This window comes from Poecilia latipinna, unplaced genomic scaffold, assembly GCF_001443285.1.
Source record: "Poecilia latipinna isolate Pla-1442-1.1 unplaced genomic scaffold, P_latipinna-1.0 Scaffold460, whole genome shotgun sequence".
NCBI classification, from domain to species: Eukaryota; Metazoa; Chordata; class Actinopteri; order Cyprinodontiformes; family Poeciliidae; genus Poecilia; species Poecilia latipinna.
This window is the reverse complement of record NW_015113076.1, coordinates 206,000-223,233: the sequence shown is the minus strand read 5'-3', so window position 1 is coordinate 223,233 and position 17,234 is coordinate 206,000. Positions and strand designations below refer to the sequence as shown.

Genomic DNA, 17,234 nt, shown 5'->3' with positions numbered 1-17,234 from the left:
AACAGCACAACAGACACAAAACTTTCAGTTTTGTCTTAACAGAAAGATTCAGGCTTCTGTCAAGTAAAACCTGTTAGCTTTGTTGGGAAGTATCAGGTTTCTTATTGTTACTTATTAACATTGCAAACTGCTGTTTTGTTGTGAAGTAAAACTTAAAACACTCTCTTGGAAAAACTTTTTAAATGAATACATTAAGTTGTAAAAAGCACTGCAAGTGGAAATCATGTTACAGGTGCAACATGATTTCCACTCAAAAAATCTAGTTTATGATTAAAAATGTTTCTATTCATAAATCCAGGGAAGACATTTCTATTGATGAGATGACCATAGAGGCCTGATGGTTGATGTGTGTTCTTGTTTACTGTATGATGCCTCGCAGTCGCAGCACTCTCTGGGTATTGGTTGATCGTCGCGTGGCGTCTTCTTTCCACAGCAGCTCAAGCAGCGGCCGTCGTCGGCCAGGATGTGGCTCGGGTGGCAGACGGTGCACTGCCACATGCTGGGGCCCCAGCAGCCCTCACACGATTGGTCACAATGTCTGCATTGTGGGTCATCACGCTTCAAATCCTGAAGGGGAAAAAAATTAGCCCACATCTATAGCTTTTGTTTTGCTTTTAGATTTATTTCCTAACAATTTCACAAGCGTAATATTAAGTACAATATTACGTAACTGTGACATATTATTTATTATTCCAGCTGCTAAAGCCAAAAGTTAAACAAGGGTTGTTTCTGGTTTGTTAAATTATTGCATTAGTAAAACGGGGCACTACCAACTCTCTTCTGAAGACAGCTAATTATTAAACAGATTCAGAGTGTGCGATATTTAATCTCAGCATAAACACAGGGATGTAGACCATTACAGGCTTACCAAGACATGGCCGTCCACTTAAACCAAGAGACAAGAGATGATTAAATCTAATGTGCTTTGAACTGAAATGATAACTCTAGAGAGATCTACAGCGGACATGTGACAATACGAGGATAAATATAGAGGATAAATATTATCTTCTTATGAAACTTGCTCCTGTTTAGTTCACATTTTATTAATTTATTGAATTGAGTCAAATCTCTTAATTGCTTGTCGTGTTTCCGTGTTTATAATTTTGTTTGTTAGTGTTGTGTGTTTTTTCTGTTACCTTAGAGGCCGGGTAGGAGCCTATGAAACAGGGGTTGTCACAGAATCCACCCTCAAAGGTGAAGCCATCATAACAGGACAAACAGGACAAAGCGCCCTCACCTGGAGGAACAGAGAAATTACATGGAGCACAATATCTTTGACACATGAACCATAATTTTAAAAAATAAATAAATAAGCACATCTTATCAAAATCTTATAACTGTTTCAGCATCCATTCTCAGTTTAAACAGAGGCCTGATGAAGATGTTTCATCTGAAACCAATCATCTCTACAGAGAGATCATTTCAGCAAATACTGATGTGTCTATGGTTTATCTCTCACCGCGCCTCTTGAAGCACAGGAAGAAGAGATGAAAACCACAGAGCATCAGAAAGCCACGGCAGCTTTTCTTTACCATTGCAGGTCTTGCAGGTGGGGTGACACTTGTGACAGTCTGTGGACCAGATATCTTTGTAATAACCTGGAGGGCAGCTCTTCAGGCATTGCCCCCACGGCCTCATGAACACATAGCCCTCCCTGCAGTTCAGACAGTATGTGTTGCCACTGCCCACACACTGGTTGCAGGAGGGGTCACATCGCTCACAAAGCATGGTGGTCTTGTTGCCAAAGTGGCTGAAATTGAAGGAGGATAAGCATGTAGGGTACATTACAGCGATCAGGAAAGTTTTTTTTTTTTATGTTTTCAAACCTCTCAGAGCAGGTTTCAACACAGCTGCTGGCCTGTTTGAAAAATCCTGGTTTGCAGGTTTTGCAGTGTTGACTGTGATGACCAAAGCAGGACTCGCAGCTCGGGTGGCACCGTTCACACGCAGGATCAACTTTGTCTTCGACGTAATAGCCCACCGGACACTTCTTCACACAGGTGCCGTCTAAAGGGCGCAGCCACAGAGATGTTAAAAGTTTCCTACGCCGAATGCATCCAGACGGACATCACGGCGACTCACTCAGCAGGAGGTGCGACTCGTTGCAGCTGAGGCAGTGGTCTTTGCCTGGACCGTCACAGCGGCGGCACTGCGTGTGGCACCGCTGGCAATCACCGTTCAGGTCCACGTACGAGTCCATGGTGCACTGACTGCTCCACACACAGCCTCCGCTCTCATCCACGCGTCTGTTGGCGTCACAGCTGAGGCAGTCAGTGGGTTCATGGCCAGAGCAGGTCAGACACGACTTGTCACAAGCTGCAGGAAGAAGAAGCCATTAGGACCTTCCAGAAGGAGTCAGCTGTATCCAAGAAAACTCGTGGGAAACTTTGTGGAGGGGAAAACTATAATTTTAGCTTTTTTTTCATACATTATTACTTTTATCATGGGATAAGTCTCCACCTTCCCTACCTGTGCATTCATTGTTGTTCTCATCATGGTAGGTGTTGCTTGGACACCTGGCCAGACATTCTCCATCGTATCGGACCGCTTTAGGGTTGCGACACACGTTGCAGTCTTTGTCGTCGGGTCCGTCACATGAAGCACAGTCGGCATGACACTGCATGCACTCTTGCTCCTGCTCATTGTTGAAGTAACCTTTGGGACACTCGTCCACACACTCAGCCTCGTAAAGGACGTAAGAATCTGCACATTCTGAAACAGAGAAGATAAATCATGCAATAAGCACAAGTTGATGTAACGAAACACGGGACAGTAATGTTCAGGTGGTTTATTAAAGAAATTTGAAATCTATTTTTCCAGTTCACTCATTTAGTTTAGCAAAATGAATTACCATGATTTACCAAAAACAACACAGTTACCAACATTTTTTTAGCCTCTTTTAAATCCCTCATCTTTTTTTGAAGGGTCAGATCAGGTCACATCATAAATGTTTTTTTAATAGCTAAAAAAAAAAGAAAAAAAAGAGTTAGCTAATCTAATTACATCAACTTTTAATAATGGTCTACATTACAAAGCAAGCAACTACTTTTTTTGGTTTAATCAAATTCTGACCACATTGACCCAAAATTGTTGTGGTCTTCGTTGGAACAGCGTAATTCAATTAATTAATTACAATTATTCAATTTTATGTAATTATAAAGAAATAGCAAAAAATATCAAATTTTTAAAAATCTAAAGCAAATATTTGTAAAATAACTTAAATCTTATAAAGTAACACTATGATTGCCTGTGAGATTTACAACTTAATATTCTGTTCCAGTGACTTTAGCCATGTTATCATTTTACTTTCAATTTCTATGGAGAAATATAAAATCAATCCAATCTAAACAGGTTTAAATAACATGTCATACATTCTAATTTGATACAAATTGTTAACTTGTTTCTTTAAAGATGACTGATATTTTTTGATTTTTCAGTTTTTTGGGTTTTATTTGTATATAAAGTTTTTAATACAATCAGTTATTTCTTTTAAAAATGATGCACTTATTCCCATGTAGACACAAATCATTTTTTTAAAAGTAAATTTTGTTTTTGTTATTGTTTTTATTTTGCTGGTTTTTTTGTTTTTTTTTTAGAAAGATTTGTCAGAAAGATAATTTTTGATTGTTCTCCATTTGTTCCATGTTATATTGAAATACAAAGGTTTTTTTTCCCCAATTCATTTTTTTTATTACTTCAAACAGAATCTTAGATAATCCATTGAAAATGCAATTTTCTCTTCACTCTAAGCATCTGCAGAACTTGGAAACTAATAACAAGCAGCACTGTCCTTCCATTGTTCCTACTTCATGTTTTCATTTAGCTGTGTTCGTGTTTTCTCAATTTAGATTCTCTGCTGTTGAGAAAGCAGACAGAGAAGTATCTAAATTTCCTGTTTTTTTCTCTTTCACCTTCTTTCTATAAGCTTCCTCTTTTCGACTATTCAGCTCTAAAGTAAATCCCTTTCAAATCAGCATGTCTGTAATCCTTTTCACCACATCCTCCATTCCTGCTTACTCTTGCAGAGGCCGTCCTGACTGCACTCGCTACAGTGCTGTGGGCAGCGCAGGCACTCTTTGCTGTTGTCATAGTAGCCCTCTGGACAGGAGGACAAGCAGGAGTTGTCCAGCAACAGAAAGCCTCTCTCACAGCTCAAACAGTTGGAAGGACGCTCTTTGCAGGATCCACACTCCGGGGCACATTGGTGGCATTCTTCACCCTGTGGGAACCCTCTGAGGACGAGGCAGAGAGAGGCCCAAACGTCTGAGTGACTGCTAGGAGCTACGTGCCGGGCGATTTGTGCAAGTAGTAAAAAAGGAGAAGACAGGGAGGGCACCTCAGACACTCCACCACGCAGGTTCCATTTTGCAGATAAAGTCCTGTACGACATCGCTGACAGGCTTGGGCTTCCTGACACACGACACACCCGCTCAGGCAGGGATCACACTGGCCAGATGTCTTGTTGCCAAATGTCTCAGATGGACAATGAGACACGCAAGTATGATTCAGAGTCAAAAAGTGTTCTAAAGGCAAAGATAAAAACACAAATTATGTCAATCACACAAAAGAGGATATTGATACACCAGCATGTTTGCAAGAGAAACATTGGAAAATACACAAGTTTGTACTAACCCATCATGGGAACACTAAAAACCTATTGAATTATAGATATGTATAAAGTTCATTAAAAAGGTTAATGTTTGCTTGCTTTGTCCTTTCCAAAATCAGTTCAGATGATTGTTTGTGTTTTCCCATTGGATTACAGCACTGTGTCCACGTTTCTGCCATCCAGCTAATCGTCCGACGTGAAGCTAAGGAAATACACACGACTCAGTCATCTGCACTGCATTGCAGCAAACTAGATGGAATGACCACAAGGCTTGGTTTAAAAGCTTTTACATAGTGTGGTTTACATTTGGCTCATAAGTGTGGTCAAATAACTCAATCTTTGTGTGGTTTGACCATAAAACGTTTCCCAAGAAGGGAAGTGGGACTACAGAGAGCATGAGGAGCTGGAGTCCTGGCGGTTCCTGAACATCCCAGGATGTTTTCCTTCATTTGGAAGGTACTTTCAGTTTTTAAAGTTTACTTTTTCGGAAAATTTGGATTTGGTTTTTTTGGGGTTTTTTCACCAATTCACTCCTTGGTTTCTGTAGTTCCAGGTGATGTCAGCCCACCGAGGGCCTTTGTTCTCATTTGGCAGCTTCTACTTATTTGGACTTTGAATAGAGGCCAGGCTACAGAAGGAATGACTGAAGTAAAAGCCCTTATTTGAAAACATTTCTGTAACATATTTCTTTTCAAGAAAAGAAAGCAAGAAAATCGGAAGTCAGATTTTGCACAAAAGAAAAAGAAATAAGATTTTATTCTTAAGCCATGTTGCTCAGTCCTAACAAGGTTTTTGATGGATAGAAAAAGCGTGTCCGGTTGGTTTACCAGAGTTGCAGCTGCTGCAGTTTTCCTTCCCTGCAGCAAAGCAGTTCTTACAGGAGGAGTGACACCGTTCACATTTGCCTTGATCTGATGCAAACAGAGAACAGAAAGCAGAGTAATCATTTCAAAGTTCATTTTGGTTTGAAGAACAAAGCTAATAGCAGATTCATATTTCAAAGTGACTGGATTTTGAATATTATTTAGTATAACGAGGAACTATTAACAATCAGACGCACTGGTTTTGAACTGTCTCTCGGGACAAGTAGTGAGCTGCTTCCTGTCGAGACACTGCCCATCTTTCAGAGTGAAGTCGTCTTCACAGGAGTCGCAGTCGTCAGATCTGGGCCCTCCACAGGAGCGACAGTCTTTGTGACAAGGTTCACATTCCTGGCTTTCCTTATGCACAAAGAATCCTTCCTGGCAGTGATCCACACACTCTCCATCTGTACGCACAAGTGAGGATACATTTATCTGCACCACATAAAATACATTTTGCTTCGCTAAGTCCAACATTTAGGGTTGAGATTCATTCAACAGCTGGTGACTACAACACTTAAAATGAATAAAAATAATCAATAAAAAGTAACAAGGAAATACAATAGATACGTGTTTTTCTGATGTTACCAGAGACGTAGAATCCGTCTTCACACAAGTAGCACTGGGACTGGTCACAGACGCCGCAGACTGGGTCTTCACACGAAGAACACGTCATGGTCTCCTTCACTTCGAAGGTCCGATCCGGACAGGACTGATGGCAGTCGGCGCCAAACCTGCAGCCAGCACGGGAAGTTCGGCGTCGGTCCGAGAGCTTGGAGCTGGACGTCGGTGATGAAGCAGCGATCCGAAGATACTCACAGATAGTATCCATCTTCACATTCCAGGCAGGCAGTTTTCTGCTTCTGATCTCCCGAATCATCTGGAAATTACGAGAAATTGTAAAAACAGATTCGCAGTCGGCGTCTTCTCAGCCCGTCTTATGCAACTTTGACCAACAATGGAGTGAAATCAAACAATCTTCTTTTATTTTTAAAGAGAGCAGAAAATAATAATGATTTTCCCGTCTCATGTCATCCAATAAGTGCATGAAGGAACGACTCTAAAATGTAGGCGCAGTAAAGCTTTAAAACAAAGTTTATTCAGCTTTGTAAAAGATGTGACTGCAGCACCAATAATATGACTTAACAATAGCTGAGGGTAAACGCAGCAGACCAGCGGCAGTAAACTCAAAAGGTTAGTCATCAAGTTCCTACAAGAATCCTTTTAAAACACAAATCAGATTAACTATTGATTTAAACCCGAAACTGTCTTATAATTAGTTTTATTGGCTTTCAGATTTCTGGTACAGCTACGAAATTATTTTGAGCAAAACTGCTGAGAGAAACACACATTAGAAGTTACAACATCATCAGGCAGCCAAAAGGTTGGTACAAAAATAGGGAAAAACTATTTTTAGTAAAAACTCTTTACCATGAAAATAAAAAAAACATATACATCTTACATTCTTTTTAATTAAATTATTTCTTACGTCTTCGGTGATTTTTTTTTTTTTTACTTTTGATGGATTGAAACAGTAAAACAATTAAATGTTTGAAATAAGAAAAATCCTATTGTAATTAATGGTAATGTTAATTTGATATGAAGGAAGACGAAAACAAAATCGTTATACTGGGATCATTCTTATCTTCTGCCCTTCCATCTTTACATAGAAACAAAATGAACTAATTTGAATGTGTTTTCTGATTGGAGACAAATTCAGATGTGAAATTGGTCAAAAAGACTCTGAAGAGGTTGAAGAGCGCTGTTCTAAAAGCAGTTTCTGTTAACACCAGCAGGTGGCACTCTAATCTCACGCATCAGGTTACCGTAGAGTACGATGCATAGATCTGCTTTATTCCGTCATCACCCGAGTGTGATCATAATAATAATATTAATAATAAATCAAACATTTTTGCATCTGTGTGCATGTTTGGATTGATCCGTTTCCAGATGTTTTTAAAGAGGTTTGATCTTGTAAAGTGTTGGTGCTTTAATAAAAATTAACTGAATCGATTTGAATTAAGCCTTCAAAATAAATAAATAAATAAATAAATAAATAAATAAAGTTAAAAAGGGATTTCACCCAACTTAAAATGAATGCTCAAATTAAAAGCTGGATTTTAAAAAATGTCCAGGGTGAGATTATGCTACATTAAAGGTTATATTTAAGTATTGCCACAATTCTGTTAACACCCTGGTCTGTATTACCAGGGATAATACAAACAAACTGGAACATTATAGCAGACCCCAATAATCATTTCAAGTGAGTTCGTGAGAGGTTGATTTTCTACAAAGACCAGAGAGTGAGGTCATTTTCCCCCCCTCAAACTAATTAATCTGAGCTGTCTATCAAAACCATTCAGCTGGTAACTCCGGAGGACCCTGACTGTCACCTCCGGATGCAACAATGTCACAACATCTTCAAGGACGGAGAGAGTGAGCAGTGTGGGTAAAAGAAAAAAGAAATAAAGGATCAGACAGGCAGGGAGAGGAGGTAAAGGACGGCTTAAAAAGACGCGCCTGCAGATCTTCCCTTGGGGCATTAATCCTCTCAAGAAAAACCCTCCGCAACCCCCACATCCCATTCCTCTTTCTGTCTCCTTCCAGCACCCTCAACTTAACACTGCACCAGTTTGCACTTCAATGCCGTCAACAAGCCACAACCTGTGAAAGCAATTACTCATACAGGGATAGAAAGACTGGGAGAAGGGGAAGGCGGGAGGGGACGGCGGTATAGGAGAAATACTCGGGTGAGGAGCCGGAAATCGTGCCTGCAGGCTGTGTCTATGAGAGGGAGAAAATAGCGCCCGCATAAATATTAACGGTGCAAAGCAGGAGGAGGGGAGGATTTCAGCTGCCGTACACATCCTGAGGTATTGACTTGTGGAATGTGCAAGCACTCACATTTTCTATTTTTTTTTTTTTTTTTGCCCCTAAGTGCATTGAAAAGCTGCACATCATGTCAGCAATTAAGAGGCATGTGTGATGTGAGCGCACACAATCACTTTAAGGTGCTTCAGTTCGATTAAAAGTGAAAGGCAGTGCAATCTAGGGAGATGACTGATGAATGTGGTGCCTAAACTTATCACGTCAGCTGGTTGATCTGGCATTCTGCGACTGTCAGGGAAAGAAAGGGGATAAATGAAAAATGTGGTGAAAAGTGAGTCAAAGTGAGCACCGAGCTGGCTGTGCAAAAATATCGAACAATACCGACGTTAAAAAAAGGAAGGGATGAATATAAGGACGTGATTTGGAGAATGCGGACTATAAAGAGCCTTATCAGAGTGACTCAGTAAAGGTGCTGGGTCTCCACATGTTGCCTTCACTTCTACTTGGCATTCACTCTGCAAGCCCGTGCAGCTCTGCTGGAGGGCGTCTTCCAGGAGATACTCCCTCACTTTGTCTTTTAACAGCGACGGTAAAGAGGGATCTCTCACACTTTTAGTCCAATCGAGAAAATATTCTCTTTTCGAGTCTTAGAAATTTGAAGGCCACTTCCTTTACGCATCTATCTGTTCTTTTAGCGGCCGCCATTGTTCCTTAGATACAGGAATTCACATCCTAGAAAAAAAAAAAAAGTACTAGAAGCCGCATAGAAATTATTTTTGTCCAATATCCCCAAAATCTTCCTCTGCATACCTGAGCTGCACAATATGCTCACAGAGGGAGGTCCAAGTTTCAGATTTATCTTCTGTTTTGACATCAGACTAGATGAAAAGAGATGCATCAGCAGTAACGCTTAGAAACTTTTTTTTTTTTTAATCAAGCAGACATGTGCTGAGGAGGAGAAAACCAAGATAAGATTCTTTATCCTTTGAATAAGACAGGAAAGTGACCCCAGAGATGATCCTGGAAGTACACTCAGCACCAGAAAAACATGAAAACATTGTGTTTCTAGAAGATTTCCAAACCTCTAGCATGTGGTTTGGAAAGAATGATTAGTATGTTTGGAGGATTAAAGGGACTATGATAGATACAAAAGAAAGCCTTGTATAACAAACAGATCCACAGATGGTATTACTTCAACATTAACCCTTACAGATCTAACATGAAGCCTAAACATGCAATTATTCCACAACATCTCCGTGACCTTATGCAAGACTTAGAGTTAAAAATATGAATTTCTTTTTATATTTTTTAAACAATAAACTTCAATGTCTTATATTTCACTTTTATGTGATGGATAAGCACAAAGTTTTGCAAAGCTGTGAAATGGAAGAAAAATTATTTATTTTAAAAAATTTGCCGCAGGGTCAACGTACCCCTACATAAAATGAAATCTGACTGAGCTTGAGCGAGTTTAAAAAAAATCAAAGAGCAAAAATTTCCATCTCTGGATGTTCGAAGCTGGTGGAGACACAACAAAGGTCTGAAATTGCAGCTGTATGTAGTAACTTTGACTCTGTAGGACTGAGTCAAAACTACAAAACTTTAATGTTTTTATTTAAGACACAATCATTTTCCTTCCACTTCACAACCATGTGAAGGTCTAAAAGACCAAACCACAATTAAGTACATTCACATTTGAGATTGTAACATTGCAAAATATGAAAAAAAAAAAAAATGACATTATGACTAATATTGCAGTATCAGATCTAAGTTTGGCTTACAATCTAAAAAAAAAAAAAGCTACATAAAAGGATAAAAATGTCTTTCCTCACACAGGACCTTCAACATTAACAAGCATTTTACCAACATTTCTAACCCGGTGCCCTAACTTTTACCCTCCAGCATCATGTTTAGCAGAAGCGCCGATCATCTTAAATCCCTCCTCTGCTGACTGATACATTCAGCGCGGGGAGGTGATGGGTAGCAGGCAGCCAGACTGAAGCAATATTCCAGACGAAACACATAATGACATAATAACAGCCCATCTCTGCCTCAGATGAGTTCACTTCACAATAACAACTTTCAGCTGCATGTGATAATCATCTCCAAGAGGAAGAAGGTTTGTCTTTCTGTGGCATTGCAGACTGTATATCTAACATGGCGTTAGAGTTAGAGTGTAACTAACAGAGCGTCAGGATGAAACAACAACCAACTTTGTCACCCTGACTACGAGCTGCCCAACATCCACGCAATCTCAACCCTGAACTCACTTTGAGAACAAGTTGTATTTCAAAGTAAGTGTCTCATGTAGAGGGTGAGGAGCAGAAATCAGTCGCATCGTTTATAAATGCAACTCACAGTCTTGCAAAGTAAACAACAAATTCTTTCATTATCCACGATTTAAAAAATTACAGCAGGACAACTACTATATATTACTATTACATTTCACTCCACACATTTGGAGGAGCAGGAAAAACGTCACTGTTGAAAATAAAGAACATACGAAACCATGTTTCAAACTTGCCACAAGTCAGAGGACACAGCAAGCATGTAGAAGAAGGTTCTCTGGTCAGATGAGACAAAAATTAAAAATTAGTCATCAAAATAAAGGCTGCAGCTCAATCTGAACACGCCCTTCCCATCTTCAGCGGGAGCAAAACTGCTTTAAATAGATGGGGCTCAAAAAGGCCAAAAGATTTGGGCTTGGGTCCATAAACATACAGGTTTGGTTACAGCATATCCATTTGTCAGAATGTGTGTGTGTGTGTGTGTTTTTGTTTTTTGTTTTTTTTTTAACTCCAGGCCTAAATTCAATTGGGAATCTGTGGCAAGACTTGGAAACTGCTGTTTCTAGTTTCTCTCCATCTAATCTGTCTGAGCTTGAGCTGTTTTGCAACAACAAATTAGCAAACAAAAAAAAAAAAATCCAGACTGCAGATGTGTGTGGACAGATAGTAGCGACACGCTTGAAGCTGTAATGTTTTAAATGACGAAAACAAATCCCATGAAACGCTTAGAAGTTTGTGGTTGTAACATAACAAAATGTGGAAAATTCAAAAGGGGGAATACATGGTACTAAATACTAACTGGAAGCCCCGACTTTTAATAAATCTTACTGTGCCTTCATGTACACCACAATTGGTGGGTTTTGTGCAAATCGTTGTTTACAATCTCATATTTTTTCTTTTCATACAAGATTCATGCTTTGTGTCAATTACACAATGATGCTGAGCAGAGTAAAATCCAGCGGATCACAACATCAAGTTGCAGCGGCTTAAAGTTTTGCTGATGGTTGATCAAGTTGCAGCATGTTTTACCGAGGATACACACTTTCATTCTGGTTCCTCCTGGTTCTAAATGGACAACATCTGTTTAAGTTGGTGACGTATGACAGGGAAGTAAAAAAAAAAAAAAAAAAAAAAAAAGAGAGAGACAGACGCAGTCTACTTACTGCGCTTGCATTTCTTGCAGCCCTCATCACAGGGAAGACAGTCCTGCTGATCATCGTCTGAAGCCTCATCTGAAAGAAAATACAAGAGAACTGATATAAGGAATAAAATACTAAACGGATTTCAGTTCTCGTTTCTTGAAAAGCACTTTTGCGACTTTTAACTTTTTCCAAACATTCAATTTTGTCCAAATCGAATAAAGCGAATCAAAATGCCACAGGAGAATGAAAATTAAAGACAACATAGTTGCAGATCTACTGTAGTGATGCAAACTCTCATTGCTGGAATCCATGTTCATTTCAGACCCTCTGGTGCAGAAAGCTCCACCTCCGTTCCTTATCTTAAATACTGCGAAAAGCAGAAGTCCCAGCTTTCGCTCAGTTCTCCCCTGACTGCCATTCCCAGCTGATCTCAAGCTTTGATATAAACTGTGAGGTGTTCATCTTTCACAATCTCTCAGAGGATAAAAATGAGGATTAAGATCAGAAAAAACGGCAGGGGGTGGGGGGTCTGCACCATGTGGGCCTTGGTAGATGGACTAGATTAAGGCACGCCAGCAACTGTGCTTCCAACATTTTTCCCTTTGTTGAATATCAAAGATGATAGAAAGATGGCATGAACTCTCTAATCATATAACTTACACCATGCTGGGAACATCTGAGAGCTTCACAGATGTGAAACTTAAAATGAGAGAAGAATCTACTTCTCTACAACAAACGCTCTGACAGTTCATCGTTAAGAGATTTAAAAAAAAAAAAATAAATAAAATACAAGGTAGGTAGACAGAAATGAAGTGCAAAAGTTGCTTTGCTTTGTTGTTTTGTGCTGCTAAGCAGGTAAAATACGAGGCATCATTGTTGAATGATGATGAATGATTAATTCAACGATGTGATGTTGTTTATTATTACTATTATTTTTCTGACTAAATTTCTCAGAGTTGCGCTATAGTTAACCTTAATATGTTAAGGTTCTGCAACAAACACATGTCTCTAACCTGTGCTGCACTCCAGTTGGACACAGTGGCCATTTCTGAGCCTGTATCCCGAGCTGCACTGGACGCAGCGGTCTGCTGCAGTACAAACGACGCATTCTGCAGGACACGGCTCACAACACATCCTTGCAGAGGAGAAGAAGCCCTCAGGACAGGCTTCCCGACACTGATTCTGAAACAGGTACCTGGGTACACCCACCCTGTCTGGGTTGAAACGGGGGAAGAAAAAAAAAAGAGATGAGGGTTTCCATGAGAAGAAGGAGCTGATGCAAAACACAGGCATGCAGACAGACACAGACTCGCTGACGGAGGTTTAAGAGTAATTTAGGTTTTAGGAAACCACTGTCTTAAATGTGAAGTATCATTCAAGAATGTGCAGTCTCATCTGCCGAACAGAGATCTTCATTACTCTTAAATATTTTCATCATTTGCTACCCCACAACCACAAATATGGATAGTTTTTTTTTGTAGATTACATGTGATAGACCAGAGATCTATAAAAGCCATTTTTGGCTTCAATGACATTTACTCAGAGCCACAACTGTTACATGACTTTATGGAAAAAAAACAAATATAAACATCAACTACAAAATCTTTCTTGTGAGTTTCAAAGCATCACAGCTTTATTTCTATTTTTGCAGGTTTAAAAAAATAATAAAGAAAATAAGACTTCTGTGGGATGTTGATATTTGTGGAAAATGATGAAGAAAAAAAATACTTAGTTGCCCACAGAAACACACACACACAAAAACAAATCTTCTGTTTCGGAAATTCAACGCAATTATACCATAACAAAAGAGGAAAAACTACCAAAATCTGAATTTGTTTATTTTCAAAAACATTAATAGGCAACATTGTGGACAGTCCAAAGAGCCACTTGCAGCTCTGGAGTCTCAGGTTGCAGAGCCCTGTGACAGACCAACATGGAGAATAACATCACTGTTTACATTATCCTCCTTTTCCACCTGAACATTTATTAGAATCTGCACAAGCCGTTTGTCATGAATCTGAAGTTTTCATGTTGTATATTTAAATTTATAGATACAGTCTCCATAACATTTTTTTATTTTATTATCACTGGTTGTCTTCATGTGTGCTTGTGTGCTTCCATCTGACTATTACCTCGCTGCTGGTACACCTGAGTTTTCCCACTGAGGGTCAATAAAAGATAACTCTATTCTATTCTATTCTATTCTATTCTATTCTATTCTTCAACAGCATTAGGGAGCCTAGGGAGGACAGGCAGGAAGATGTTTGCTGCTAAATAGACAGCAATCGTTAAGAAAACTCCATGGAGACAGCAAAATATTTACATTGTAGTTTCTAGTTAAATCTTGTGTTAAAGACAATGAATAAACTTTACATGTGTTACTTTAATTTTATGTCTAGAAAGTTTTTTATTTGCAGTTTCGTTTACCGTCATGCTCCCTCATTTAAAAGTGACAGCAGGGATCTAAAGCATCGCTATCAAAGGTCAGTATCAGAAAATCTCCTCCGTATCTTGCTCATATCTTGAGTGTGCGTGTGCATGCGTGTGTGTGTGTGTGTGTGTGTGTGTGTGTGTGTGTGTGTGTGTGTGTGTGTGTGTGTGTGTCTGAGATAAGAGAGGCTGTTTTGAGAAAGAAGCCGGGTGAGACAGATAGAAGGTCTGTTCCTGCTGTTATTGTTATGTCTCATTGAACCTCAGACAGACTTGCAATTAAACGGAACCACATTTTCAAACATAGGCTGACAAATTTTTCGGCTAATTGAACGTGTGTGTGACGAGAAAATCTGGTGTTAATTCTTTTCTTGGACATCTGGTACCTCAAAGTGTGTGTAGGTGCGTAACAGTATCTCCCCAGCGTAAACACTCTCATTCTGACAGCCATAATACCGTCTGCAACAGTGTGATAAACACAGTTGCTCCTGCCACCATCAGACTAATATTTCTTCAGCTGCAGTCTGTTAATGACGTCTGAGATCTATATTAATATGAGAAAAAAAAAAAAAGGAGCGAGGATTAGCTGCTCAGATTCAGAGGATGACAGCACTTAACACCGGGGTGGGTTTCATTTTGAGGAGCGAGGAAAAAGATAAATGGACACCGTGACAGCGAAGACATCAGGATGGATCATACAAAGACTGGTTCTCCCTTTCTAAAACACATCTATCAACAGCAACATTATAACTTAATTAGATCCATTTACTTTCAGAAGATTAATTGGGGATGTCTGACACAAATGAGCCTTAGCTTGGTCTAAAAGCACATTTGCTCCAGTCAGCAGTCAGAGCTGCAGAGCCTTGCCAACAATTTCAGAGCCCTTGAGTTTTTCACATTTTCTCAGGTGAAATCTGCAAACGTCTGTGGATGTTATTGCAATCTTAGGTGAAAAACAAAGTAAAGTAGTAGATAGATAGGAAGTGGTGGGAAATCATGCAAGCTTTAACATTTTTCACGTACTCTCATCAATATTTAGATCTGGGCCCATTCTAATGCATGAACATGCTTTGAGCCGAACCATTTCGCTGCAGCTCTGGACGTTCTTAGGCCGACTTTCTTGCTGAAAGGTGAATTTCTCAAGCCTTTCGTAAGCCTCAGAGGTTTTCATGCAGGAGTTTCCGATCTGTCTTCCTGTTAAGAGCTTCCATATCCCTGCTGAAGAAAAGCTTCCTCCGCAGCTTCCCAGCTTCTCTGATTCCTCTCTGATGTTTTTATTTCCTAGCGCAGTTTGTGTTGATAGGTTTGGTTAGGCTTGTAGTTCCACCAAACTTTTCCATTTCAGATGATAGATTGATGAACACTCTGCAGATGTGCAAAAGCCCTTACTGACATGTCTGGTGTGTTCCCTGATTTTCAAGAAGAAACTGTTTTGTATTTGGGTATTTAAAGTGATGGGGGTGAGACTTTGAAGATTTTTTTTTTTCTGTAAAGCCTCTTTAATACAATGTGTAATTTTTCATTTCTCTCCAGTTCTGTATTACTTTGTATTGGGGTTTTGTCCCACAAAACCTCCATGAAATAGATTGAAGTTTGTGGTCACAAGTGGGAAAGTGGTATGAAAATGTTTTGTGAGGTTTAGTCACAACTCCATATGTTCAGAGTCTACAATCACAGGCAGCACATTGAGAAATTTTCACCCAGCAGCTAATAAATACCAAAGCTAAATCAATACCCTGTGAATCACTTGCTAGTCAATACACCAACTCTAGTAATTATCTTCCTCAATGATTTCTAAAACATTTCAGAGATCAATAATTAACTCAAATGGAGGAAGGGGTGATACTTTTCTAACTTCCTGTTTGTAGCTAGCTGTGCTAATAATGCTCGCTTGTGATACAGAAACACCTGGTGACTCATTTTTGCTTGCAGCTGATATTCCTGTTCTCGGCTGTAGCAGTGACACAGAACATCAGGGTCGGTATCTGCAGCTCTGGAAACAAAAACCACTCATCGCTGCTTCCAGTGTAAATACACTTCTGTGCCGCTACAAGCCAGTTAAATTAAGACACATTCAACTTGCAGAGATAATGAGAAAAAAAAAAAAGAAAAGAAAATATTTTTACTTTGGCACCTGCAAATATTTCTTTTTTCTATTTTCACCACAAGGAAACAAAACAGAACAATTTGAATGTATCATACACTGTGGAAGTGTGTACCTGTGTCACAGCTGGTGCAGCTATCTGGACCCTCAGCAGTGCACGTCTTGCAGGTGAGATGACAGGGAAGACACTGCTTCCCCAGGACATAGCGTCCCTCCTGGCAGCCGATGACACAACGGCCGTCTTCAAAGAGCCTGCATGGACGTATGAAGCAGAGCTACAGCTGAAACATAAACACACTGTGCATTAAGAAGCTGCATTTATCCTTGGAAATGAGCAGAATTTCACAACATCTGAACCCACCCATCTGTGAATTCACGTCTGATTTATAAAAGCATCAACTCTGCTTTCGCTGCAGTGGTTGGATTTGCAATGCGATGTTTGCGCCACTTCGGCTGTATTAGCTTACATCTTTTTAAATGAACAGTGCAGATGGAAAATGTTCCACGTTTTGTTTTGTTTCAGGTTCGTCTCAGCATGGATCCAGTCGGTTTTTATTCCTTCATTAATTTACACGCAGCAGTGCGAAGGGACTCACAAAAAGTAGTTTTAATAGAGTGTTTTGTAACACTTTGTACATAGAATATGCCTCTTTACATAATTATTGAAGAACTTCTCTTTGTACTTGGCTGAAGAGTGTTTGGCTGCCTGGAGGTTTCTTGGGAAAGATACCACAAGCTTGGCATACCTTTGTCTTGGAGGTTTTTCTGTTTCTTTTTGGCAGAATCAGTCCTGAGTGAATTTTAGCTCTCTCTGGAGAAGCTCCGCTGGGTTCAGATCCAAACTCTGGCTGGCTGAGTCCAAGACCTTAAATAGTTTTTTTTTGTGTGTGTGTGTGTGTGTGTGTGTGTGTGTGTGTGTGTGTGTGTGTGTGTGTGTGTGTGTGTGTGTGTGTGTGTGTGTGTGTGTGTGTG

General features: G+C 39.7%; 1 protein-coding gene across 1 annotated transcript in view; it reads right to left on the bottom strand.

The window, feature by feature from the left end:
• Positions 1 to 17,234, bottom strand: part of pcsk5b (proprotein convertase subtilisin/kexin type 5b) — a 111,263-nt gene that overhangs the window by 4,803 nt on the left and 89,226 nt on the right. Inside the window, exons 22-36 of the mRNA XM_015039024.1 lie at positions 16,378 to 16,514; positions 12,742 to 12,942; positions 11,750 to 11,818; positions 6,289 to 6,349; positions 6,058 to 6,203; positions 5,670 to 5,876; positions 5,437 to 5,520; positions 4,337 to 4,523; positions 4,018 to 4,232; positions 2,470 to 2,712; positions 2,083 to 2,316; positions 1,827 to 2,007; positions 1,533 to 1,750; positions 1,137 to 1,237; positions 363 to 567 (exon numbers count right to left, since the gene is read on the bottom strand). Of these exons, the coding sequence (XP_014894510.1) occupies positions 363 to 567; positions 1,137 to 1,237; positions 1,533 to 1,750; positions 1,827 to 2,007; positions 2,083 to 2,316; positions 2,470 to 2,712; positions 4,018 to 4,232; positions 4,337 to 4,523; positions 5,437 to 5,520; positions 5,670 to 5,876; positions 6,058 to 6,203; positions 6,289 to 6,349; positions 11,750 to 11,818; positions 12,742 to 12,942; positions 16,378 to 16,514 (2,489 nt within the window). The remainder of the gene's footprint in view (positions 1 to 362; positions 568 to 1,136; positions 1,238 to 1,532; positions 1,751 to 1,826; positions 2,008 to 2,082; positions 2,317 to 2,469; positions 2,713 to 4,017; positions 4,233 to 4,336; positions 4,524 to 5,436; positions 5,521 to 5,669; positions 5,877 to 6,057; positions 6,204 to 6,288; positions 6,350 to 11,749; positions 11,819 to 12,741; positions 12,943 to 16,377; positions 16,515 to 17,234) is intronic.